Raw genomic sequence first — 27,741 nt, forward strand, 5'->3', positions numbered from 1 at the left:
CACCCCCGCTGGACTCTTTTTTTTTAACAGGGGGTGAATGTGGTAAACCACAGTTAGTATATTATATGTATTGTGGTAAACTGTTACTGTATTACATGTATTGTGGTAAACCACTGCCTGATGGCTCCGCCTCCCCTCGGGCTCGATATAAAGGTGGCTGACCTCCGGCCCTGCCCCAGTTCGGGATCAAAGGCCAGGAGGCTTCCTGTTTAGCTTATTAAAGCCTCAGTTTCTTTCACTACTCATCTTGTGTTGATTGATGGCACATCAGTATGGTCTGGTAAAACCTGTTCATGTCAAACTAGTGCAAAATGATCTATCAATATAAGCAAGAGACACGAGGGGCACTTCAGTGGGAAATGTCTGAGGTTAAATTAGCATGTTCAAAAGAGTTCTATAAATATCTTAAGGACAAACACTCTGATCAAGTTCACCGGTGTATTAACATTCCAGTATCAACCATTCCTTTAACGTTGGCAGTACTTTCAGAAGGAGAAAGTTTACACCTTCAATAAATTGTGTCCTAGCAAGCAAAGTGCCGATTTATTTTCCCTACTTTCCTGTTTCCCTGCACTCAGGTTTCAGATTGGCAGCTGCACAGGGAAATTGTATCTGAAGCAGCATTTTCGAACGTAACATTGCAGGTCGTTCTCTTGTAATCCTTTGTATCGAAAATGATACAGCCAGGTGGCAAACGTGGAATACTGGGAGTGTGCCTGTAAGAAATAATAACACATAAATAACAGTTTTGCAAATCTATTCAGTGTCATTCATTGACCAAAGTCAGGCATGAAACGGAATTACGTCTCTGCAAAGTTGATAGTATCAGGGATACAAGACCGGGGAGCTGGAAAGTCACAAGATCGCAAGGATTAGAAGCAGGAGCTGGCCACCAGGTCAATCAAGCTTTGCTCCGTCATTCAGTACAATGATGGCTGACCTGTGCCGACCTGAACTCCTTTTCTGTTCCATTTCCCCATAGACCCTCTATTCCTCCATTTATCAAATATTTATCCACCTCCACTTTACTTTTAAAAAAAAAATATTTATTCAAATTTTTAAACAAATTTTCAACAAACCCCCCCCCCCAACAAGAAAAAGAAACACAAATACAAGCAAAAATTATACATTGGATTTCCCCCAAATACAATAACCCCCCATATAACAGTATAAAACACAAATAGGGAGAAAAAACCCCACCTTAACCCAACCCAAACGCCACCCCAAGAGAAACCCCCCCACCCCCCCGCCCTTGGGCTGCTGCTGCTGACCGACTTCCTCCTAACGCTCCGCGAGATAGTCTAGGAACGGTTGCCACCGCCTGAAGAACCCCTGCACAGGCACTCGCAAGGCAAACTTTATCCTCTCCAGCTTAATGAACCCGGCCATGTCATTGATCCAAGCTGCCACACTAGGGGGCTTCGCATCTTTCCACAACAACAAAATCCTCCGCCGGCCAACCAGGGTCGCAAAGGCCAGAATACCGGCCTCTTTCGCCTCCTGCACTCCCGGCTCGTCCGACTCCCCAAATAATGCTAATCCCCAGCTCGGTTTGACCCGGGCGTTCACCACCTTGGACATAGTCCTCGCAAAACCCCTCCAAAACCCATCCAGCGCCGGGCACGACCAGAACATATGGACGTGATTTGCCGGGCTCCCCGAGCACCTCCCACATTTATCCTCCACCCCAAAGAACCTACTCGCCCCTGTCATATGTGCTCTGTGAGTAACTTTAAACTGTATTAGGCTGAGCCTGGCGCAAGAGGAGGAAGAGTTAACCCTACTCAGGGCATCAGCCCACAGACACTCATCTATCTCCTCCCCAAGCTCCTCCTCCCACTTACCCTTTAACCCCTCCACTGAGGCCTCCTCCTCTTCCTGCAGCTCCTAGTAAATCGCCGAAACCTTGCCTTCTCCAACCCATATACCCGAAATCACCCTGTCCTGAATCCCACGTGCCAGAAGCAGCGGGAATTCCCTCACCTGCCGCCTCACAAACGCCCTCATTTGCATGTACCTGAAAGCGTTTCCCGGGGGTAGCCCAAACTTCTCCTCCAGCGCACCTAGGCTCGCAAACGTCCCATCGATGAACAGGTTCCCCATTCTTCTGATCCCTGCCCGATGCCAGCTCCGAAACCCCCCATCCATCCTTCCCGGGACGAACCGATGATTCTCCCGAATCGGGGACCAAACCGAGGCTCCCACCTCGCCCCTATGTCGCCTCCACTGCCCCAGATCTTCAGCGTCCCTGCCAGCACCGGACTCGTGGTGTACCTTGTCGTTGAGAGCGGCAGCGGTGCTCAGGCTCGTGCCCACACAGGACGCCATCTCTAGCCTCTTCCACGCCGCCCCTTCTCCCTCCATTACCCACTTTCGGATCATCGCCACATTGGCTGCCCAATAATAGCCACATAGATTCGGCAGTGCCAGCCCCCCCCCTGTCCCTGCTACGCTCCAGAAACATCCTCTTCACCCTCGGGGTCTTATTCGCCCACACATATCCCATGATGCTCCTGCTTACCCGTTTGAAAAAGGCCTTGGGGATCAAAATGGGAAGGCACTGGAACACAAAGAAAAACCTCGGAAGGACCGTCATTTTGATCGACTGCACCCTACCCGCTAGTGAGAGTGGCAGCATATCCCATCTTTTAAAATCTTCCTCCATCTGCTCCACCAACCGCGTCAAATTGAGCTAATGCAGGGCCCCCCAACTCCTAGCTACTTGGATCCCTAGGTACCGAAAGCTCCTTTCCGCCCTCTTCAGCGGCAGCTCGTCTATCCCCCTTCCCTGGTCCCCTGAATGCACCACAAAGAGCTCACTCTTCCCTACGTTGAGTTTATACCCCGAAAAGTCCCCAAACTCCCTCAGGATCCGCATGACCTCCGCCATCCCCTCCATTGGATCTGCCACATACAGCAACAGGTCATCCGCATACAGCGACACCTGATGTTCCTCTTCCCCTCGGACCAATCCCCTCCATTTCCTGGACTCCCTCAGTGCCATGGCCAGCGGCTCAATTGCCAATGCAAACAACAAGGGGGAAAAGGGGGCACCCCTGTCTCGTCCCCCGGTACAGCCGAAAGTACTCCGACCTCTGCCGGTTTGTAGCCACACTCGCCACAGGGGCTCTATATAGCAGCTTGACCCAACTGATGAACCCCTCCCCGAACCCAAACCTCCGCAACACTTCCCAAAGATACTCCCACTCCACCCGATCAAAGGCCTTCTCCGCGTCCATAGCTGCCACTACCTCCGCTTCCCCCTCCACCGGGGGCATCATAATCACATTGAGGAGCCTCCGGACATTAGTATTTAGCTGCCTACCCTTTACAAATCCCGACTGGTCCTCATGAATCACCCCCGGGACACAGCCCTCAATTCTCGTAGCCAGCACCTTCGCCAGCAACTTAGCCTCAACATTGAGGAGCGAGATCGGTCTATATGACCTGCATTGCAATGGATCCTTGTGCCGCTTCAAAATCAAAGAAATCAGCGCCCTGGACATTGTCGGGGACAAGGTCCCCTCCTCCCTCGCCTTATTAAAAGTCCTCACTAGCAACGGGCCCAGCAGGTCCACGTATTTCCTATAAAATTCAACCGTGGACCCATCCGGCCCCGGGGCCTCCCCCGCCTGCATGCTTCCCAATCCTTTAACCAGCTCCTCCAGCCCAATCAGCACCCCCAAACCAGCCAACTGCTCCTCCTCCACCCTCGGGAACCTCAGCTGATCTAGGAATCGTCGCATCCCCTCCTCCCCCGCTGGGGGCTCAGACCTGTACAGATCCCCATAAAAGTCCCTAAATACCTTGTTTATTCTCACCGCACTCCGCACCGTATTCCCCCCCCTATCTCTAACTCCACCAATCTCCCTCGCTGCCTCCCTCTTACGAAGCTGATGTGCCAGCATCCGACTCGCCCTCTCCCCATACTCATACGCCGCCCCCTGCGCCTTCCTCCACTGTGCCTCTGCTTTCCCCATGGTCAACAGGTCGAATTCCGTGTGGAGGTTCCGTCGCTCCCTAAGTAGCTCCTCCTCAGGCGCCTCTGCATAACTCCTGTCCACCCTTAAAATCTCCCCCACCAACCTCTCCCTCTCCCTCCTCTCTCTCTTCTCCCTGTGGGCCCTAATGGAGATTAGCTCTCCCCTGACCACCGCCTTCAGCGCCTCCCAGACTACCCCCACCTGCACCTCCCCGTTGTTGTTGGCCTCCAAGTATCTTTCAATACAGCCCTGCACCCGCCCGCACACCTCCTCATCCGTCAACAGTCCCACATCGAGGCGCCACAGCAGGCGCTGGTCCCTCTCCTCCCCCAACTCCAGCTCCACCCAATGCGGGGCGTGGTCCGAGATGGCTATGGCCGAATATTCCATTCCCTCCACTTTCGGGATTAGCGCCCTACTCAAGATGAAAAAATCTATCCGGGAGTAGGTTCTATGGACGTGGGAAAAAATGGAAAATTCCCAGGCCAGCGGCCTGGCAAACCTCCATGGATCCACTCCCCCCATCTGGTCCATAAACCCCCTGAGCACCTTGGCCGCAGCCGGCCTCTTACCCGTCCTGGACCTAGAACGGTCCAGTGCTGGGTCCAGCACCGTGTTGGAAGTTCCCCCCCCCCCATTATCAAGCTTCCTACCTCCAGATCAGGAATCCGACCCAGCATGCGTTTGATAAATCCGGCATCATCCCAATTCGGGGCATGTACGTTCACCAGTACCATCCGCACCCCCTGCAACCTACCACTCACCATCACATATCGACCTCCATTATCCGCTACAATATTCAGCGCCTCGAACGACACCCGCTTCCCCACCAGTATTGCAACCCCTCTGTTCTTCGCATCCAGCCCTGAATGAAAGACCTGCCCTACCCATCCCTTTCTCAGCCTAATCTGATCTGCCACCTTCAGATGTGTCTCCTGGAGCATAACCACGTCTGCCTTCAGTCCCTTTAAGTGCGCGAACACCCGGGCCCTCTTGACCGGCCCGTTCAGGCCCCTCACATTCCAAGTTATCAGCCGGATCAGGGGGCTACTCCCCCCCCGCCCGCCCCCCCCCCCCCGCCCCCCCCCTGCCGACGAGCCATCTCCTTTTCTATGCCAGCCACGTGCCCGCGCCTCCCGCACCCTCCAGTCCCCCAGGCAGTGGACCCCCACCCAGACTACCTCTCCTAATACCAGCTCCCCTTTGGCCAATGCAGCAGCAACCCAGTTCCCCCCCCCCTCCCTCGCCCCCCCCTTCCCCCCCTCTAGATCCTCATCTCGCCATTTTGCTCCCCCCATGACGCTCCCGTAAGTCAGCTGACTCCTGCTGACCCCGGTATCTCCCGCCATTCCATCTGGTCTCCTGCTGACCGCCCCCCCCCCCCCAGTATGAGAATCCCCCCACCCCTTGGCAATCAGTGTGGGCTCCTCTGCAGCACCGCCCTTCTCCCCGACCCCGCCCCCATCCTTCCCTAACGCGGGAAAAAGCCCGCGCTTTCCGTCTGAGCCGGCCCGCTCCCTCTGGCGCAGCTCCTTTTTTTGCGGCCTTACCCAACTCCCCATCCCCGGGCCTCCACTCCTCCCTTCCTCTGCGGTGCCCTGTCCCTCCAACACCGACGCCCACACTCTCCCACAGCCCCCACATCAAATCCATTCGCCCATCCCCACCCAGCACCAAAACAAAAAGAATATTCCCCAAACGCAGTAAACACCACCCCCACGACAAACCCTCAGTTTGAGTCCAACTTTTCAGACTGGATAAAGTTCCATGCCTCATCAGGCGTCTCAAAATAGTGGTGCCGATCTTGGAACGTGACCCACAAACGCGCTGGCTGCAGCATCCCAAACTTCACCCCCTTCCGATGGAGAACCGCCTTAGCCGGGTTAAAACCAGCTCTCTTCTTAGCCACCTCCGCACTCCAGTCCTGGTAGATTCGGATCTCCGGGTTCTCCCAACTGCTGCTCCGTTCTTTTTTGGCCCATCTCAGGACGCACTCTCTGCCCACAAAGCGGTGGAACCTCACCACAACAGCCCTTGGCGGCTCATTGGCATTGGGTCTCCTTGCCAGGACGCGATGAGCCCCATCCAGTTCTAGGGGCCTCGGGAAAGCTCCCGCGCCCATCAGCGAATTGAGCATCGTGCTCATATATGCCCCGGCATCGGGCCCCTCCACTCCATCGGAGAGACCCAGAATCCGAAGATTCTTCCTCCTCGACCTATTCTCCAGGTCCTCAAATCTTTCCTGCCACCTCTTGTGCAGCGCCTCATGCACCTCCACCTTCCGGTACCACCAGGCCCAAGATCTTGTCCTCGTTCTCCGAGGCTTTTTGCTGCACCACCCGGATCGCCGCCCCTTGGGTCTTCTGGGTCTCCACGAGCTTCTCAATCGACGCCTTCATTGGCACCAGCATTTCTGTCTTCAGCTCCGCAAAGCAGCCTTTGAGGAACCCCTGCTGCTCCTGCGACCACTGCGCCCATGCTGCTTGGTCTCCATCCGCCGCAATCTTGCTTCTCCTCCCTCGCACTTTCCGCTGCACCAGAATCACTTTCTTAACCGCACCACCCTCCAGGGCAGAGAATTCCACAGATTCATCACCCTCCGCAAAGACATTTCTACCCACCTCAGTTTTAAATGACCGTCCCTATATCTTGTAGCAATGACCCCTTGTTCGAGATTCTCCCATTCGTGAAAACATCTCACCATCCAACCTGTCAAGCCCCCTCAGGATCTTATATGTTTGAATAAGAAATTATTGAATAAGGAATCACTCTGAGAAATACAGACCAGTCTATTTAGTGTCTCTTGATAGGACATCCCAAGATTTAGCCTGGTGAATCTCCTTTGGATTGCCTCCAATGTTTCCATATCCTTTTTTAGCTAAGGGGACCAAAACTGTATGCAGTATTCTGGGTGAGGCCTCACCAACACCCTATACAATTGCATCAAAACCTCCCTATTTTTAAACTCCAACCTCTTTGCAATAAAGGCCAAAATTGCAAATGTGCCGGTATCTGAACAAGTCAGACCACGAGAGCCCAAACTTCTCTGACAACTCCTCCAAACCCACAAACCTTCTCTCCAAATAACAGATCCCCCATCCCTTCAAACCCCTCTCTTCCCACCCCCTTGAACGTGGCATTCAACATTGAAGGTTTATACATATGGGGCTGGATTCTCCGTTTCAGCGGCTAAGTGCCAGGTGAAACTCCCAGCTCCTGCACTGAAAATGGCCGGAGAATGGCCGGGTCCGTGGCTGCGCAGGCAACATGACGCCGGCTGTGCACGGACCCGACCCGCCATCTGCAACCACATAGGCCATCACCTGGCCACACCCCACCAGTCCCCCCAGCCCTCGCGAACGCCCCCCCCGGCCAGCGGCACGGATCCTGGCCGAGTGTGGCGGCGCTGGAAACAGTCTGCAGCCGCCATGCTGGGTTCCCGACCACTGAGACCGTGGGCGGGATTCTCCAATAATGGGGCTATGTCCCCACACCAGCTTAAGAAAGTCCAGAGTGATTCTCCTACCTGCAGGGGACTGGCAGAGCCCCGGAGTGCTTCTCACAGCTCTGGCTGGTGATACAGGGCCCCGCACTTCTGGTCGGGAGTCTGCGCATGCATACAGCGGCGGCCTGCAGCGGCCGCCCGTGGGACATGGCGGACTTGGACCGCGGAGCGGCACCAGGAATGTAGGCCCCCTCGGGATGTGTGCACCCGCGGGCCCGTGACAGCCATCGCCCCTCTGAGGGCCTCCCCCCGGTGATCAATCCCCACACCCCTCACCACGGACTGAGTCCGCAGCCGCCACCGGCCGTTCCCGACGGCCGATAGGTAACCACGCCGTCGGGAGCTCGGCCAGTTTTCCTCGGAGAATCGCGGGGAGAGCCTCTGTCAATGGCCCCTCACCCGCGCCGCGTAGTTCGCGATCGAGAGACTCCCGAGCGATTCTCCGGGGACCGGAGAATCGCGGGAGCGGCATCGGACTGGATTTTGGCGTAAATGCCCATTCTCTGCCCCGAGAATCCACTCGGAGAATCCAGCACCATAAGTGTCCCGCGCAGCCGGGATCTCGGGCCATTGGGGGGGGGAGAATCGCGGGAGGGCCTAAAGATTACGCGCCAACTTCATTGCGCGCGACACGATGATACCATTTCAGAGGGGGCGGAGACTTGCAAACCGGCATCAAACCGGCGCCGGATCTGAATCCAGCATTGGAATCGATTCTCCGCCTGATCGCCGATTACGATTTTAGCGTTGGGCTACGGAGAATCCCGCCCATGATTCGCACAGGTCGGAGCCAGCTTCGATACCGCCCCCAATTTAAAATGCTACCAAAATTGTTTCCATTTCCTCAGCGTAGAGACAACCGCCGGATTTGCCAAATATTTCACCGGTGAGAACAGGAGCGAGGCTGTCGCTAATGCCCTCAACCCAGACCCCTTACATGATTTCGGCTCCATCTGTACCCAGGTGGCTTCCGGAGCCCCACACCAAACCAACACCTTCTCCGCATTCGCCACCCAATAGTAATATATGAGGCTCAGCAATGCCAAGCCCCTGACTGCCAGTCCCTCTGAAGGACTGTCCTTTGAATCCTCGCCACTTTGCCCACCCACACAAAGGACAAAATCAATTTCTCGACTCCCCCAAAGAAGGACTTCGGAAGAGAAAAACAGCAAACATTGGAACAGGAACAGAAGTCTTGGGAAAATATTCATCTTGACCAACTGAATCCTGCCCGCCATGGACAGAGGGAGACCGTCCCACCTCTGCAAATCAGTCTTGACCCTTCCCACCAAGCTCATATGGTTAAACTTACGGAGCCGGGTCCAATCCCAAGCCACCTGAACCCCCAGATACCTGAAATAGAACCCGCGAAGCAGAACGGCAACACCTTCAGACTGATCCCCTCCCTGGGGGAGTAACCGGGAAACACTCCATTTTCTCCAGGTTCAGTTTATACCCTGAAAAAGAGCCAAACGCCTCAGCAATGCCATTATATCGCCCATGGTGGAAACGGGTCTGTCACATACATTAAGAGATCGTCAGTATACAATCTGTTTTGTCTGATGCAAAATTATCTACCAATATTAACCAAAGAGAAAGAAGATACTTCATGTGGAAGAAGTTTGGGGATAAATTAATATGTCCAGGATGTGAAACCCTCAGATGCATTTTTTTCTTTCAGTTTCAATCATGGGAATTATCAGAATTATCTGGCTTATTCTGTACGTGATTCAGATGCAGCAATATCACAAGTAAGCCATTCATTATTCTGTAGTGACAGTAAGGAGCATGATCAGCATTAGCAATAAGAAATAACCTCTATTAGTATAATGCCTTTCACATCCTCAAGAGGTCCCGAAGTGCTTGACAATTAATTAAGTACTTTAATGGATAGTCCAAAACAAAATACTGCGGATGCTGAAAACCTGGAAAACTCAGCAGGAAGGACAGCATCTGTGGAGAAAGAAACAGGATTAATGGTTGGAATCTTCCAGCCCCACCAGCAGTGGGAAGCTTGGCGGATGAGGCAAATTAATTTGGCATAAGGCCAAAATGAGTTTCCTGACAGAGAATACATTTTTAGAATTCTGTTCTTGGGATTTTAAAGGCGGGTCAAACTTCCCGACGAACAATGCCGGGAAGCCCTTTTGCGTCTCATGCAGGCTCATTAAATGGTCAGCTCATTGGAATTCAGTTTCCACCCCCAAATTAAGTTCTGTCAGTGAACAATTTGAACTTTCACTTTTATGACTGCACATAAGTGGTGTGTACTTGGTGAGGTAGACGTCTTCCATGAGTAATGGGGAGTTGCTGCTGCATTGTCCAGTTTTTTTGTGGGGGTAGGGGGCGTGAAGAAGGACATCTATAAATCCCAGCCTCTGCTTGAGATTGGGTTGTGGCAGTGCAAGCTGCAGAGTGTGTGACCAAGGACGAGAGCAAGGGTTAGCAGGGCAGGGTGGAGCAGTGGCTGAGAAAAGGTGGAAGGGATAGTGCAGGCCGCCTGGGCTCCCTTTAAATATCGTGCCTGGACCTTTGACCCCCATGAGGTAATGGTGGGGACGCTGACTTCCTGCTTGCCCCTGTGCAAGAATCGGTGAGTTCCTTGCGGATGCAGATTGAGCTGAATAGCATTGTCAGCCGTCCCACCCTCCAGGGGAAGTCACTCCCACTTCTGCCCCTGCCTCCAGAATGGAAGATTCCGTTCAATGTATCAAGTCATTCTGATGGAAGATCATCAACCTGAGATGTTACCTGTTTCTTGGATAGTCACTTCTGTAATGCTGCAAAAACAGCCACCAATTTATTGAAAAGAAACCTCAGAAATCTCTTTGTAATATTGGATAAGAGATATAGATTGGCCAGGATACCAGAATTTCCCTGCCCTTCTTCTGTCACGTAGAATGGTATATTTTAGGTTAATTTCAGAGAGCAAATGAGACCTCGAGTCAAATTTCATACCAAGGCCTGCTCCTATCGTACAGCAGCACCTTCAGTGTCAGTGGAGTGTGATTTGCACCTGTGGACTGTAAAATATGGCTCACTAGTACCACAGATTCCAGTGCTAAGGAAGCCGAGAGTTCATAAAAAAGGTCCATCCATTGACATGTGGCAGAACCTGTGCTAATCAACATCTTAGGAAGGATAATAGTGCAGGGATTGCATGTGTCTGTCAGAAAGAATAAACTGGGCTGATTGTGTTGACAGACAGAGTCAAACACTAATCTGACACCCGACCTGCCATTTGGACTTTGCAGATCCTGATCATGCCTACTCTTAGACATACACTGTTATGGGACACCTCACACGAAAAGGATCATCATAAGGAACTGACTGTTGGAGTGCTTTGATTTCCATTTACTCTGCACGAGCAAAGGAAAACACTGTGTACTGTGTGGTGGGGAAAGCACTGTGTACTGTATGGTGGGGAAAGCACTGTGTACTGTATGGTGGGGAAAGCACTGTGTACTGTGTGGTGGGGAATGTACTGTGTGGTGGGGAAAGCACTGTGTACTGTGTGGTCGGGAAAGCACTGTGTACTGTGTGGTGGGGAATGTACTGTATGGTGGGGAAAGCACTGTGTACTGTGTGGTGGGGAAAACACTGTGTACTGTGTGGTGGGGAAAGCACTGTGTACTGTGTGGTGGGGAATGCACTGTGTATTGTGTGGTGGGGAAAGCACTGTGTATTGTGGTGGGGAAAGCACTGTGTACTGTGTGGTGGGGAAAGCACTGTGTATTGTGTGGTGGGGAAAGCACTGTGTACTGTGTGGTGGGGAAAGCACTGTGTACTGTGTGGTGGGGAAAGCACTGTGTACTGTGTGGTGGGGAAAGCACTGTGTATTGTGTGGTGGGGAAAGCACTGTGTACTGTGTGGTGGGGAAAGCACTGTGTACTGTGTGGTGGGGAAAGCACTGTGTACTGTGTGGTGGGGAAAGCACTGTGTACTGTGTGGTGAGGAAAGCACTGTGTACTGTGTGGTGGGGAAAGCACTGTGTACTGTGTGGTGGGGAAAGTACTGTGTACTGTGTGGTGGGGAAAGCACTGTGTATTGTGTGGTGGGGAAAGCACTGTGTACTGTGTGGTGGGGAAAGCACTGTGTACTGTGTGGTGGGGAAAGTACTCTGTATTGTGTGGTGGGGAAAGCGCTGTGTATTGTGTGGTGGGGAAAGCACGGTGTATTGTGTGGTGGGGAAAGCACTGTGTACTGTGTGGTGGGGAAAGCACTGTGTATTGTGTGGTGGGGAAAGCACTGTGTACTGTGTGGTGGGGAAAGCACTGTGTACTGTGTGGTGGGGAAAGCACTGTGTACTGTGTGGTGGGGAAAGCACTGTGTACTGTGTGGTGGGGAAAGCACTGTGTACTGTGTGGTGGGGAAAGCACTGTGTATTGTGTGGTGGGGAAAGTACTGTGTACTGTGTGGTGGGGAAAGCACTGTGTACTGTGTGGTGGGGAAAGCACTGTGTGGTGTGTGGTGGGGAAAGCACTGTGTACTGTGTGGTGGGGAAAGCACTGTGTACTGTGTGGTGGGGAAAGCACGGTGTATTGTGTGGTGGGGAAAGCACTGTGTACTGTGTGGTGGGGAATGTACTGTGTACTGTGTGGTGGGGAAAGCACTGTGTACTGTGTGGTGGGGAAAGCACTGTGTACTGTGTGGTGGGGAAAGCACTGTGTACTGTGTGGTGGGGAATGTACTGTGTACTGTGTGGTGGGGAAAGCACTGTGTACTGTGTGGTGGGGAAAGCACTGTGTACTGTGTGGTGGGGAAAGCACTGTGTACTGTGTGGTGGGGAAAGCACTGTGTACTGTGTGGTGGGGAAAGCACTGTGTGGCGGGGAAAGCACTGTGTACTGTGTGGTGGGGAAAGCACTGTGTACTGTGTGGTGGGGAAAGCACTGTGTGGTGGGGAAAGGGCTGTGTATTGTGTGGTGGGGAAAGCACTGTGTACTGTGTGGTGGGGAAAGCACTGTGTACTGTGTGGTGGGGAAAGCACTGTGTGGTGGGGAAAGCGCTGTGTACTGTGTGGTGGGGAAAGCACTGTGTGGTGGGGAAAGCGCTGTGTACTGTGTGGTGGGGAAAGCACTGTGTACTGTGTGGTGGGGAAAGCACTGTGTGGTGGGGAAAGCGCTAGGACTCTCAGAGGCACGGGCCCTTGCAGCTTCCCTAGATGTGGCCTCGCAAAACGCCCGTGCCTACGGCCCCGACCGCGCGGCAGCCCCTTGGGCTCCGTGGACCCCCGTCGCGACAAACTCCCCCCCCCTCGCAAGCTTGCGCGGTTAAAGCGCCAGACCATCCCGGGGGGCCCGCTGCTATTTCTGCGGACAAGCGAAACACCCCCGGCAGCGCTGCCCGGCCCGCGCAGTTATTTGTAAAAGCTGCGGCAGGAAGGGCCATTATGCGGCAGTGTGCCGGTCCCGGGGGGTGGCCGCAATCCCCGGAGAAGAACGAGCCCAGCACATCCCAAACGCTCCCCACCCCCCCAGCGCCCCATGTGCGACCCGCGGGCGCCGCCATTTTGGGTCCCGGGCACCACGAGGGGAGGATGGGCGCCGCCATCTTGTGACCCCCCAGCCACATGCCATTTTGTCCACCCCCGACCACGTGCGATCCATGGGGGTGGCCATTTTGTCCACCCCTGGCCGCGTGCGATTCATGGACGCCACCATCTTGGTTGACAACAAATGACCCCAGCATCGACGGCTCCACGGGGTCCGAAGAAGACGCCGCGACACTACTACCACGACTGGCTTCGGTGACACTGGATTAATTGCGGCCCCGGACGCTCCAGATAACGACAACAACGGTGCTGGTCAACGGATACGAGACGCCATGCCTGATCGACTCCGGGAGCACTGAAAGTTTCATTCACCCAGACACGGTAAGACGCTGTTTTCTGACCATCCATCCAAGCACGCAAAAGATTTCCCTAGCTGCAGGATCCCACTCCGTAGAGATCAAAGGGTTCTGCATCACGAACCTAACGGTGCAAGGGAGGGAGTTTAAGAACTACAGGCTCTACGTCCTTCCCCAACTCTGCGCGCCCACATTACTGGGATTAGATTTCCAGTGTAACCTGCAGAGCCTAACATTCCAATTCGGCGGCCCAATACCCCCACTCACTATCTGCGGCCTCGCAACTCTCAAGGTTGAACCGCCGTCCTTGTTTGCAAACCTCACCCCGGATTGCAAACCCATCGCCACTAGGAGCAGACGGTACAGCGCCCAGGACTGGATATTTATTCGGTCTGAAGTCCAGCGGTTGCTGAATGAAGGCATAATCCAGGCCAGCAATAGTCCCTGGAGAGCTCAGGTGGTAGTAGTAAAGACCGGGGAGAAGCAAAGGATGGTCGTAGACTATAGTCAGACCATCAACAGGTACACGCAGCTAGATGCGTACCCTCTCCCCCGCATATCCGACATGGTCAATCGGATTGCCCAGTATAAGGTCTTCTCCACCGTGGACCTCCAGTCCGCCTACCACCAGCTCCCCATCCGCCCAGGTGACCGCAAGTACACCGCCTTCGAGGCAGACGGGCGTCTATACCACTTCCTAAGGGTCCCATTCGGTGTCACAAACGGGGTCTCGGTCTTCCAACGGGAGATGGACCGAATGGTTGACCAGCACGGGTTGCAGGCCACGTTCCCGTATCTCGACAATGTAACCATCCACGGCCACGATCAGCAGGACCACGACGCCAACCTCCAAAGGTTCCTCCAGACCGCTAACGCCCTGAACCTAACATATGTAACGAGGAAAAGTGCGTTTTTAGCACAAACCGGTTGGCCATCCTGGGATACGTAGTGCGCAATGGGATAATAGGCCCCGACCCCGAACGCATGCGCCCCCTTATGGAATTCCCCCTCCCCCACTGCTCCAAAGCCCTGAAACGTTGCCTGGGTTTCTTTTCATATTACGCCCAGTGGGTCCCCCAGTATGCAGACAAGGCCCGCCCACTAATACAGTCCACTACCTTCCCCCTGTCGACAGAGGCTCGCCAGGCCTTCAGCTGCATCAAAGCGGATATCGCAAAGGCCACGATGCGCGCCATCGACGAGTCCCTCCCCTTCCAGGTCGAGAGCGACGCATCCGACGTAGCTCTGGCGGCCACCCTTAACCAAGCGGGCAGACCCGTGGCCTTTTTCTCCCGGACCCTCCACGCCTCAGAAATCCGCCACTCCTCAGTGGAAAAGGAAGCCCAAGCCATAGTGGAAGCTGTGCGACATTGGAGGCATTACCTGGCCGGCAGGAGATTCACTCTCCTCACCGACCAACGGTCGGTAGCCTTCATGTTCGATAATGCACAGCGGGGCAAAATTAAAAATGACAAGATCTTAAGGTGGAGGATCGAGCTCTCCACCTTCAACTATGAGATCTTGTATCGTCCCGGAAAGCTTAACGAGCCGTGTGATGCCCTATCTCGCGGCACATGTGCCAACGCACAAATAGACCGTCTCCAAGCCCTCCACGAGGACCTCTGCCACCCGGGGTCACTCGATTCTACCATTTCGTAAAGTCCCGCAACCTCCCCTACTCTGTGGAGGAGGTCCGTACAGTCACCAGGAACTGCCACATCTGCGCAGAGTGCAAACCGCACTTTTTCAGGCCGGATAGAGCGCACCTGATCAAGGCTTCCCGCCCCTTTGAACGCCTCAGTTTGGATTTCAAAGGGCCCCTCCCCTCCACCGACCGCAACACATACTTCCTGAAAGTGGTGGACGAGTATTCGCATTTCCCCTTCGCCATCCCCTGCCCCGACATGACAGCGGCCACAGTCATTAAAGCCCTTGGCACCATATTCACACTGTTCGGTTGCCCCGCGTATATCCATAGCGACAGGGGGTCCTCCTTCATGAGTGACGAGCTGCGCCAGTTCCTGCTCAGCAAGGGCATAGCCTCGAGCAGGACGACCAGCTACAACCCCCGGGGGAACGGGCAAGTAGAGAGGGAGAACGGCACGGTCTGGAAGACCGCCCTACTGGCCCTACGGTCCAGGGATCTCCCAGATTCCCGGTGGCAGGAGGTCCTCCCGGACGCTCTCCACTCCATCCGGTCGCTGCTGTGTACCACCACTAACCAAACGCCTCATGAGCGCCTCCTTGTCTTCCCCAGGAAGTCCTCCTCCGGAACGTCGCTGCCGACCTGGCTGGTGGCCCCAGGACCCATCGTGCTCCGGAAACATGTGCGGGCGCACAAATCGGACCCGTTGGTCGAGAGGGTTCACCTTCTCCACGCGAACCCGCAGTACGCCTACGTGGCGTACCCCGACGGCCGACAGGACACGGTCTCCCTGCGGGACCTGGCGCCCGCCGGCAACACACACACGCCCCCGACACCGATCATCCCCTCCCTGCCACCGGCGCACCCCGCGACCGCCCCCTTCCCGGGGGGATCGGTCCTCCTCCTGTGCCCGCCCAGGAGTAAACCAGGAACAAACACCGAAACGCTCCCGGAGACAACAACGCCTGAGCAAGCACCTGCACCACCATCGGGGCTGAGGCGATCGACGAGGAAGACCAGACCGCCCGCTCGACTCGTGGAATCCGCGTGACACCAAGAATGTTGTTGTAACAAAAAATATATATTTTTGCTAATATTTTAAATAGTTCTCGCAAACTTGTACATAGCCCAGTGTAGGGCTAAAACTGTAGTAACGCTGTCCGAAATTTTCCTTCCAGGGCCAGCCTTGTAAACCCCTACCACCATGCGAACCACCACCCCGCCGGGTTCCTTTGTGACAAGGGGTGAATGTGGTGGTATGTATTAGTGGTCATGTGGGACTGTGAAGCCGAGATGCTATTGGCTGACAGATCCCGGGTCCTGGTTGGCTGCCGACTCCTGGCACACTCCTGGTATAAGAACCCGAGCTTCTCCCCGCAGCTTCATTCTGTTGCTGAGCTGCTGGGGACAAGCATCGCTTAATAAAGCCTGGATCGACTTCTTCACTTCTCGTCTCTCGTAAGTCATTGTGCGCTACAGTGGGGAAAGCACTGTGTACTGTGTGGTGGGGAAAGCACTGTGTACTGTGTGGCGGGGAAAGCACTGTGTACTGTGTGGTGGGGAAAGCACTGTGTACTGTGTGGTGAGGAAAGCACTGTGTACTGTGTGGTGGGGAATGCACTGTGTACTGTGTGGTGAGGAAAGCACTGTGTACTGTGTGGTGGGGGAAGCACTGTGTACTGTGTGGTGGGGAAAGCACTGTGTACTGTGTGGTGGGGAATGCACTGTGTACTGTGTGGTGGGGAAAGCACTGTGTATTGTGTGGTGGGGAAAGCACTGTGTATTGTGGTGGGGAAAGCACTGTGTACTGTGTGGTGGGGAAAGCACTGTGTACTGTGTGGTGGGGAAAGCACGGTGTATTGTGTGGTGGGGAAAGCACTGTGTATTGTGTGGTGGGGGAAGCACTGTGTACTGTGTGGTGGGGAATGTACTGTGTACTGTGTGGTGGGGGAAGCACTGTGTATTGTGTGGTGGGGAATGTACTGTGTACTGTGTGGTGGGGAAAGAACTGTGTACTGTGTGGTGGGGAAAGCACGGTGTATTGTGTGGTGGGGAAAGCACTGTGTATTGTGGTGGGGAAAGCACTGTGTACTGTGTGGTGGGGAAAGCACTGTGTACTGTGTGGTGGGGAAAGCACGGTGTATTGTGTGGTGGGGAAAGCACTGTGTATTGTGTGGTGGGGGAAGCACTGTGTATTGTGTGGTGGGGAATGTACTGTGTACTGTGTGGTGGGGGAAGCACTGTGTATTGTGTGGTGGGGAATGTACTGTGTACTGTGTGGTGGGGAAAGAACTGTGTACTGTGTGGTGGGGAAAGCACGGTGTATTGTGTGGTGGGGAAAGCACTGTGTATTGTGTGGTGGGGAAAGCACTGTGTACTGTGTGGTGGGGAATGCACTGTGTACTGTGTGGTGGGGAAAGCACTGTGTATTGTGTGGTGGGGAAAGCACTGTGTATTGTGGTGGGGAAAGCACTGTGTACTGTGTGGTGGGGAAAGCACTGTGTACTGTGTGGTGGGGAAAGCACGGTGTATTGTGTGGTGGGGAAAGCACTGTGTATTGTGTGGTGGGGGAAGCACTGTGTATTGTGTGGTGGGGAATGTACTGTGTACTGTGTGGTGGGGGAAGCACTGTGTATTGTGTGGTGGGGAATGTACTGTGTACTGTGTGGTGGGGAAAGAACTGTGTACTGTGTGGTGGGGAAAGCACGGTGTATTGTGTGGTGGGGAAAGCACTGTGTATTGTGTGGTGGGGAAAGCACTGTGTACTGTGTGGTGGGGAATGCACTGTGTACTGTGTGGTGGGGGAAGCACTGTGTATTGTGTGGTGGGGAAAGCACGGTGTATTGTGTGGTGGGGAAAGCACTGTGTACTGTGTGGTGGGGAAAGCACTGTGTGGTGTGTGGTGGGGAAAGCACTGTGTACTGTGTGGTGGGGAATGTACTGTGTGGTGGGGAAAGCACTGTGTACTGTGTGGCGGGGAAAGCACTGTGTATTGTGTGGTGGGGAAAGCACTGTGTACTGTGTGGTGGGGAAAGCACTGTGTACTGTGTGGCGGGGAAAGCACTGTGTACTGTGTGGTGGGGAAAGCACTGTGTACTGTGTGGTGGGGAAAGCACGGTGTATTGTGTGGTGGGGAAAGCACTGTGTACTGTGTGGTGGGGAATGTACTGTGTGGTGGGGAAAGCACTGTGTACTGTGTGGCGGGGAAAGCACTGTGTATTGTGTGGTGGGGAAAGCACTGTGTACTGTGTGGTGGGGAAAGCACTGTGTACTGTGTGGCGGGGAAAGCACTGTGTACTGTGTGGTCGGGAAAGTACTGTGTACTGTGTGGCGGGGAAAGCACTGTGTATTGTGTGGTGGGGAAAGCACTGTGTACTGTGTGGTGGGGAAAGCACTGTGTACTGTGTGGTGGGGAATGCACTGTGTACTGTGTGGTGGGGAAAGCACTGTGTACTGTGTGGTGGGGAATGCACTGTGTATTGTGTGGTGGGGAAAGCACTGTGTACTGTGTGGTGGGGAAAGCACTGTGTATTGTGTGGTGGGGAAAGCACTGTGTACTGTGTGGTGGGGAAAGCACTGTGTACTGTGTGGTGGGGAATGCACTGTGTACTGTGTGGTGCGGAAAGCACTGTGTATTGTGTGGTGGGGAAAGCACTGTGTACTGTGTGGTGGGGAAAGCACTGTGTATTGTGTGGTGGGGAAAGCACGGTGTACTGTGTGGTGGGGAATGCACTGTGTACTGTGTGGTGGGGAAAGCACTGTGTATTGTGTGGTGGGGAAAGCACGGTGTACTGTGTGGTGGGGAATGCACTGTGTACTGTGTGGTGGGGAAAGCACTGTGTACTGTGTGGTGGGGAAAGCACTGTGTATTGTGTGGTGGGGAAAGCACTGTGTACTGTGTGGTGGGGAAAGCACTGTGTACTGTGTGGTGGGGAAAGCACTGTGTACTGTGTGGTGGGGAAAGCACTGTGTACTGTGTGGTGGGGAAAGCACTGTGTACTGTGTGGTGGGGAAAGCACTGTGTACTGTGTGGTGGGGAAAGCACAGTGTATTGTGTGGTGGGGAAAGCACTGTGTACTGTGTGGTGGGGAAAGCACTGTGTATTGTGTGGTGGGGAAAGCACTGTGTACTGTGTGGTGGGGAATGCACTGTGTACTGTGTGGTGGGGGAAGCACGGTGTATTGTGTGGTGGGGAAAGCACTGTGTATTGTGTGGTGGGGAAAGCACTGTGTACTGTGTGGTGGGGGAAGCACTGTGTACTGTGTGGTGGGGAAAGCACTGTGTACTGTGTGGTGGGGGAAGCACTGTGTATTGTGTGGTGGGGAAATCACTGTGTACTGTGTGGTGGGGAAAGCACTGTGTACTGTGTGGTGGGGGAAGCACGGTGTATTGTGTGGTGGGGAAAGCACTGTGTACTGTGTGGTGGGGAAAGCACTGTGTATTGTGTGGTGGGGAAAGCACTGTGTACTGTGTGGTGGGGAATGCACTGTGTACTGTGTGGTGGGGAAAGCACTGTGTACTGTGTGGTGGGGAATGCACTGTGTACTGTGTGGTGGGGAAAGCACTGTGTACTGTGTGGTGGGGAAAGCACTGTGTACTGTGTGGTGGGGAAAGCACTGTGTACTGTGTGGTGGGGGAAGCACGGTGTATTGTGTGGTGGGGAAAGCACTGTGTACTGTGTGGTGGGGGAAGCACTGTGTACTGTGTGGTGAGGAAAGCACTGTGTACTGTGTGGTGAGGAAAGCACTGTGTACTGTGTGGTGGGGAAAGCACTGTGTACTGTGTGGTGGGGGAAGCACGGTGTATTGTGTGGTGGGGAAAGCACTGTGTATTGTGTGGTGGGGAAAGCACTGTGTATTGTGTGGTGGGGAAAGCACTGTGTGTTGTTTGGTGGGGAAAGTACTGTGTGGTGGGGAAAGTACTGTGTGGTGGGGAAAGCACTGTGTACTGTGTGGTGGGGAAAGCACGGTGTGGTGAGGAAAGCACTGTGTACTGTGTGGTGGGGAATGTACTGTGTACTGTGTGGTGAGGAAAGCACTGTGTACTGTGTGATGGGGAGCTCACGCAAGTTCTTTGAGTTGGAAAGGAGTGGTGCTGGGCATTTGCAAGGAGTAGAATGAATTCTAAAGGCCCCTGAGCAGAGAGTTGGCTTTCGATCCTGGGGCCAATTACTTGGCTGCAGCACGAGAGGTAGAGGGAGAGGAGATAGCAGGTGAGGGGAAATTCTGCATAGAAGGAGATGGAGGCCTCTCAAATGATCGTCACATTTACTTAGGATCTTCAGTGAGCACTTTTCCAGCATCCACCTCAGTCAGGAGGTGTCTAAGGTGTTTATGGCTCAGCAATGAGGTGGTCACTGAACTGTCATTTCTTGCTACTAGACTGAGAGCCATGGGGCAGGGTGAGGACGGTGATGTCGTGGACGTCAAGGTTACTGAAAGTCTCCATTTCTAAGCCACAGGATCCTTCCAGGTTTGAGCCACCAACATCGTCCACATCTCTCGGTTCCCTGTGCATCACTATTCTGGGAGCGTAGGTAACTAAGTTTATGTAAACAAAGGGAGGGGCTACCCTGTCTCAATGAAAAGAAAACAGGAGGGGCTGCCACATGGCTAGTGGGCTTCCTAATATGCAGGGAACTATTGACTGCATGCTCAAGGTTCTGTAGGTGCCGAATCTCAGTGGAGAGATGTTTATAAACTGCAAAGTGTTACATATCCTCAAAATGTATTTGATGTGTGACTGTGCATAGACTATCAGGAGGGTGAATGTTCACTATTCTGGCCACAGTAATAAACATTTATCCTGTTCCACCTCTCAACCTTCCCTCTATCTTCAAGCCAGTACATCAAACCGATGTGTAACTGATTGGCAACAAGGCCTATCCATTCTATAAGCGTGTCAATGACTCCCCTCCACCAAATGAGCAGAGGTGGACAGATCCCACATGGTGAACCATGCTGCAACCAGGAACATTAGCGTTCTGAATGTTCTGCTGCTTGAATCACTTGTGACGAGCCCTCCAACACACAGTAGAGCATGTATTGTGAATTGTCTGCTCCATCCTCCAGAATATGGCAATTGTGAAAGTGCAGACCTTGCCATCAGGTCTTCTTCAACTGCCTCGAGGAGGAGGGAGAGTAGGAGGAGACCTCTGGAACCATAACATGGTAGAATGCAGCATTCGATTTGAGAGTGAGAAAATCGGGTCAGAAACAACTGTGCTCCGTTTAAACAAGGGTAATTATAAAGGAATGAGGCCAGAGTTGGCTGGGGAGGATTTGGAAAGGAGTTTAGCAGGAAAGATGGTTGATCAGCAATGGCAGACATGTCTGAAAATTGTTCATACTCACAACAAAGATAGGGAAGGCACGGTGGCACAGTAGTTAGCACTGCTGCTTCACAGACCAGGGACCTGAGTTTGATTCCAACGTTGGGTGACTGTGTGGAGTTTGCACATTCTCCCCGTGTCTGCGTGGATTTCCTCCGGGTGCTCCGGTTTTCCCCCACAGTCCAAAGATGTGGAGGTTAGGTGTATTGGCCATGCTAAATCGCCCCTTAGTGTCCAAAGGTTAGGTGGAGTTACAGGGATATGGTCATTATAGAACCAGAATCCCTACAGTGCAGAAGGAGGCCTGCACTGACCCTCTGAAAGAGCACCCTACCTAGTTAGCTTAACTTCTGTGATTGGAAAAATGTTGGAGTCCATTGTAAATGATGCAATAATGTGCCGGATTAATAAGTAATATACTTGGATTTCCAAAAACTGTTTGATAAGGCACCACACAAAAGGCTGCTTTTGTGTTCTGGTGTTGGGCATAGTATATTAGCATGGGTAGAGGATTGGATAACTCAGAGAAGACAGAGTTGGGATAATAGGGGCATTTTCAGGTTGGCAACGTGTAACTAGTGGAGTGCCACAGGGATCCGTGTTGGGGACACTATTATTTACAATAAATATCTTACTTGGCCAGAGGAAGTGAATGCACTATTGCCAAGTTTGCAAATGGCACAAAAATAGATGGGAATGTATGTGGTGAGGATGACACAAAGCGTCTATGAAGGGATATAGACAGGTTAAGAGAGTTGCAAAAACTTGTCAGAATGAATATAATGTAGGAAAATGTGAAGTTACTTTGGTAGGAAGAATAAAGAAGCTGAATATTATTTAAATGGTGAAAGACTGCAGAAAACTGCAACACAGAGGGATTTGGGGATCTTCATGCATAAATCACAAAAAGCTAGCATGCAATTTCAGCTGTTAATTGAGAAGGTAAATGGAATGTTGGCCATTATTTCAAAGGTAATGGAGTATAAAAATAGGGAAGTCTTGCTAAAATTATACAAGGCGCTAGTTAGAGCACACCTGGAATACTGTGAACAGTTTTTGTCCCCTTATTTTAGGAGATTGGCATTGGAGGCTGTCCAGAGGAGGTAAATTAGGTTGATCCAGGTATGGAGGGATTTTCTTATGAGGAGATGTTAAGTAGGTTGGGCCTGTACTCATTGGAATGAGAGGTGAGCTTATTGAGACATAGGGGGCGAGATTCTCCGACCCCCCGCCGGGTCGGAGAATCGCCGGGGGCTGGCGTGAATCCCGCCCCCGCCGGTTGCCGAAGTCTCCAGCACCGGATATTCGGCGGGGGCGGGAATCGCGCCGCGCCGGTTGGCCGGCCCCCCCGCGCGATTCTCCGACCCGGATGGGCCAAAGTCCCGCCGCTAAAATGCCTGTCCCACCGGCGTAGATTAAACCACATACCTTACCGGCGGGACAAGGCGGCGCGGGCGGACTCCGGGGTCCTGGGGGGGGCGCGGGGCGATCTGACCTCGGGGGGTGCCGCCACGGTGGCCTGGCCCGCGATCGGGGCCCACCGATCCGCCGGCGGGCCTGTGCCGTGGGGGGCACTCTTTCCCTTCCGCCTTCACCACGGTCTCCACCATGGCGGAGGTGAAAGAGACTCCCTCCAATGCGCATGCGCGGGAATGCCATCAGCGGCCGCTAACGCTCTCGCACATGCGCCGCCCGGAGATGTCATTTCCGCGCCAGCTGGCGGGGCACCAAAGGCCTTTTCCGCCAGCTGGCGGGGCGGAAATTCGTCCGCCGCCGACCTAGCCCCTTAAGGTGGGGGCTCGGCCCCCAAAGATGCGGAGCATTCCGCACCTTTGGGGCGGCGCGATGCCCGACTGATTTGTGCCGTTTTGGGCGCCAGTCGGCGAACATCGCACCATTTCCGGAGAATTTCGCCCAGGATTCTCGGGGGCTTGACAGGGGAGATGCTGAGAGGAAGCTTCCTCTTCTGGGAGAGTCTAGGACCAGAGGGTATAATCTCAGATTAAGGGGTCACCCATTTAAGACAGAGATGAGGAGGAAATTCTTTTCTCAGAGGGTAGTGAATCTGTGGAATTCTTTACCGCACAGGGCTGTAGAGGCTGGGTCGTTAAGTATGTTCAAGGCTGAGATAGACAGATTTTTAATCTGTAAGGGAATTGAGGGTTATGGGGATAAGGCGGGAAAGTGGAGTTGAGGATTATATCAGATCAGCCATGATCTCATTGAATGGCGGAGCAGATTCGATGGGCCGAAAGGCCTACTTCTACTCCTACATCACCTGGCCATCACCTTCCGATTCCTATGAAAAATCTTTTAACCTGAATAAAATAAATGTCAAAATCAAATATCCCATAACAACTTTATCCAACAATGCTTCTAATAATACATACAGTCAATATACCTAAAAGACAAAATCATACAGAAATACAACAAATAGCACAGATACTGGTGAATAGGTGAGAAACATCAGCAAGAAGTCACGGAACAAACACAGCTATGAAATGGGTGCATGAAAAAAAACTTGCAAGGGATATGAAACTTAATGCAGAAGTATTAGTCAGGTGTAATGTGGGTCTAGGTACATAGGCCATTAAAATATCATGAACGTTTCCGGGTTGCGGCGATGCGGAGCTAAGCCGCGCGATTCGGCAGCTCCCGCGAAAACGGACTTTCGGGCCCGCTAACGGAGCCCCAACGGCATTTTTTTGAAATCCAACCCGTGGGGAAGGAAGAAGAAAGGTCCCCAACCAACCCCAACCAACCTGTATGGATCGGACCCGCAGCGAAACGGCAAAAATAGCGGCCCTGGAGCAGCGAGAGAAGAAGGGAAAAATAAACAAAATGGCGGCGCCAACAGACAAAGAAGAGATGCAGGCGTTCATCAAGCGCTGCTTTGAGGAGATGCGCAAGGAGATGGTGGCGCCTATGCTGGCGGTAATTGAAGGACTTGGAGCAACCCAGAAAGCCCAAGAGGTGAAGATCCAGGAGATCCAGAAAAAGTGACCATGAACGACGACGGGCTCGTGGGCCTGGCGGAGAAAGTGGAACGGCACGAGGCGATGCACAAGACGTGGGCGGGAAGACTCGAAGACCTGGAGTATACGTCGAGGAGAAACAACTTGAGGATCCTGGGACTCCCAGAAGGAGTGGAGGGGGCCGATGCCGCGGCATATGCGGGCACAATGATCGGGACGCTGATGGGTGTGGAGGCCCCCCCGGGACTGCTGGAGCTGGATGGGGCGCATCGAGTGCTTGCGAGGAAGCCCAAGGCAAATGAGCCGTCAAGGGCGATGGTGGTGAGATTTCACCAGTTTATGGACAGAGAGAGGGTCCTGAAATGGGCCAAGAGGGAACAGAGCAGCAAGTGGGACAATGCGGAGATCAGAATATACCCGGACTGGAGCGCGGAGGTCGCTGAGCGGGTTTCAACCGGGCCAAAACGGTGCTGCATCGGAAAGGAGTGAAATTTGGAATGCTGCAGCCAGCGCGACTGTGGGTTACACATAATGGCCAACACCACTACTTTGAAACGCCCGAAGAGGCGTGGACCTTTATACTAACTGAAAAGCTGGACTCTAATTGAGGGTTTGTGTGGGAGGGGGGTGTTTGAGGGTTGAAGTATGACGGTTGTTGTACATAGGGGGTCAATCACGCACAGGGAATGTTATATGGGCTGGGGGAGCGAGACAAGGTCACGACAGGAGGTGCCATGGGGGGTGGGGCAGGCTTTGGAAAGCGCGGGGTTTTCTTTACCGCGCGCGGCAAGAAAGGCAGGAAGGGGAATGAAGGAATGTATATTGATTGGGAGATTCCCACACGGGGGGGGGGTCAAAGGGATGGCGGGGGAAGCCGGGGGCAGCAGGTGTCAGCTGACTTACGGGAGGGATATGGGGGAGCAAAAAAGCTAGATGGGGATCTAGCGAGGGGGAGGGGAGGGAGAGGAGGGAGGGGGGGGAAGTCGGGGGGGGGGGGGGGGGGAAAGGGTTGCTGCTGCACTGGCCGAAAGAGAATGGGACACAGAAGAGGTGGCTGGGACGGGGGTCCCCTGGCTGGGGGACTGGAGAGGGAGGGAGACGCGGACAAGGGACTGGCCAAGTGCTCAGGGGTTTTATGGATCAGATGGGGGGAGTGGAACCATGGAGGTTTGCGAGACCGCAGGCCAGGGAATTTTCTTTTTTCTCCCACGTACATAAGGTTTACTCCCGGATAGATTTCTTTGTTCTGGGTAGGGCGCTTATTCCGAGAGTGGAGGGGACGGAGTATTCGGCCATAGGCGTGTCGGACCATGCCCCGCACTGGGTGGAACTGGAGCTGGGAGAGGAGAGGGACCAACGCCCGCTGTGGCGGCTGGATGTGGGACTGCTGGCCGATGAGGTGGTGTGTGGGAAGATGAGGGGGTGCATTGAAAGGTACTTGGAGGCCAACGACAACGGGGAGGTGCGAGTGGGGGTTGTATGGGAGGCGTTTAAGGCGGTGGTCAGGGGAGAGCTGATCTCTATTAGGGCTCATAGGGAGAAGACAGAGGGTATGGAAAGAGAGAGGTTAGTGGGGGAGATCTTGCAAGTGGACAGGAGATACGCAGAGGCCCCAGAGGAAAGAGTACTCAGGGAACGGCGACGGCTCCAGATGGAGTTTGACCTACTGACCACGGGCAAGGCGGAGGCACAATGGAGGAAGGCGCAGGGGGCGACCTATGAGTATGGGGAAAAGGCTAGTCGGATGCTGGCGCACCAGCTCCGTAAGAGGGCGGCAGCGAGGGAAATAGGGGGAATCAAAGATGGAAGGGGAGCCACGGTTCGAAGTGCCACGAAAATAAATAAGGTATTCAAGGCCTTGTATGAAGAGCTGTACAGGTCTCAGCCCCCAGGGGGGAAGGGGGGATGAGGCGATTTCTGGACCAGCTGGGGTTCCCGACGGTGGAGGAGCAGGAGGCGGTTGGTTTGGGAGCACAAATTGGGTTGGAGGAGCTGAGTAAGGGCTTGGGGAGCATGCAGGCGGGGAAGGCCCCGGGGCCGGACGGGTTCCCGGTGGAGTTCTATAGAAAATATGTGGACCTGCTGACCCGGCTGCTAGTGAGGACCTTTAACGAGGCAAGAGAGAAGGGAACCCTGCCCCAGACAATGTCGGAGGCGACAATCTCCTTGATTCTTAAGTGAGACAAGGATCCACTGCAATGTGGATCGTACAGGCCGATATCGCTCCTCAATGTGGACGCTAAGTTATTGGCAAAAGTGCTGGCCACGAGAATTGAGGACTGTGTCCCGGGGGTGATTCATGAGGACCAGACGGGATTTGTAAAGGGCAGGCAGTTAAATACCAATGTGCGGTGGCTCTTAAACGTGATAATGATGACATCGGAGGAGGGAGAGGCGGAGATAGTGGCAGCTATGGACGGGGAAAAGGCCTTTGACCGAGTTGAGTGGGAGTACCTCTGGGAGGTATTGCGCAGGTTTGGGTTCGGGGGAGATTTTATTAGATGGGTTAAGCTCCTTTATAGCGCCCCGGTGGCGAGTGTAGTGACGAACCGGCGGAGGTCGGAGTACTTTCGGCTGTACCGAGGGACGAGGCAGGGGTGCCCCCAGTCGCCCCTGTTGTTTGCACTGGCGATCGAACCCTTGGCCATATCACTTAGGGAGTCCAAGAAATGGAGGGGAATAGTCCGCGGGGGAGAGGAGCATCGGGTATTGCTATACGCGGATGACTTGCTGCTATACGTGGCGGACCCAATAGAGGGGATGGTGGAGGTCATGCAGACTCTGAAGGAGTTTGGGAGTTCTCGGGCTACAAGCTTAATGTAGGGAAGAGTGAGCTTTTTGTATTACAGGCAGGGGACCAAGAAAGAGGGATAGGGGACCTGCCGCTGAGGAGGGCGGAGAGGAGTTTTCGGTATCTGGGGATAAACGTGGCCAGAAGTTGGGGGGCCCTACATAAACTGAATTTGACGAGGTTGGTGGAGCAAATGGAGGAGGATTTTAAAAGATGGGACATGCTCCCGCTCTCGCTGGCGGGTAGAGTGCAGTCGGTCAAAATGGTGGTCCTTCCGAGGTTTTTGTTCGTGTTTCAGTGCCTCCCCATCGTGATCACCAAGGGCTTTTTCAAGAAAGTAGGTAGGAGTATTATGGGGTATGTGTGGGCAAATAAGACACCGAGGGTTAGAAGAGGGTTCTTGGAACGCAACAGGGACCGAGGAGGGTTGGCTTTGCCAAACCTAGAGAGTTACTACTGGGCAGCAAACGTGGCGATGATCCGCAAGTGGGTCATGGAGGGAGAGGGGGCGGCATGGAAGAGGATGGAGATGGCGTCCTGTAAAGGAACGAGCCTGGGAGCGTTGGTAACGGCACCGCTGCCGCTCTCGTCGACAAAACACACTACAAGCCCGGTGGTGGTGGCAAAGCTAAGGATCTGGGGCCAGTGGAGAAGGCACAGGG

The 27,741-nt window shown here is 53.8% G+C and overlaps 1 protein-coding gene across 2 annotated transcripts in view; it reads right to left on the minus strand.

The window, feature by feature from the left end:
* Nucleotides 1–424: 424 nt before the first annotated feature.
* Nucleotides 425–27,741, minus strand: part of LOC140395918 (testis-expressed protein 52-like) — a 73,272-nt gene continuing 45,955 nt past the window's right edge. For both annotated transcript variants that reach the window (XM_072483963.1, XM_072483964.1), the window contains one exon: nt 425–716. In XM_072483963.1, coding sequence (XP_072340064.1) covers nt 553–716 — 164 coding nt within the window. In that variant the 3' untranslated portion in view covers nt 425–552. The remainder of the gene's footprint in view (nt 717–27,741) is intronic.

This window comes from Scyliorhinus torazame, chromosome 19 (assembly GCF_047496885.1).
Source record: "Scyliorhinus torazame isolate Kashiwa2021f chromosome 19, sScyTor2.1, whole genome shotgun sequence".
Classification (NCBI taxonomy): Eukaryota; Metazoa; Chordata; class Chondrichthyes; order Carcharhiniformes; family Scyliorhinidae; genus Scyliorhinus; species Scyliorhinus torazame.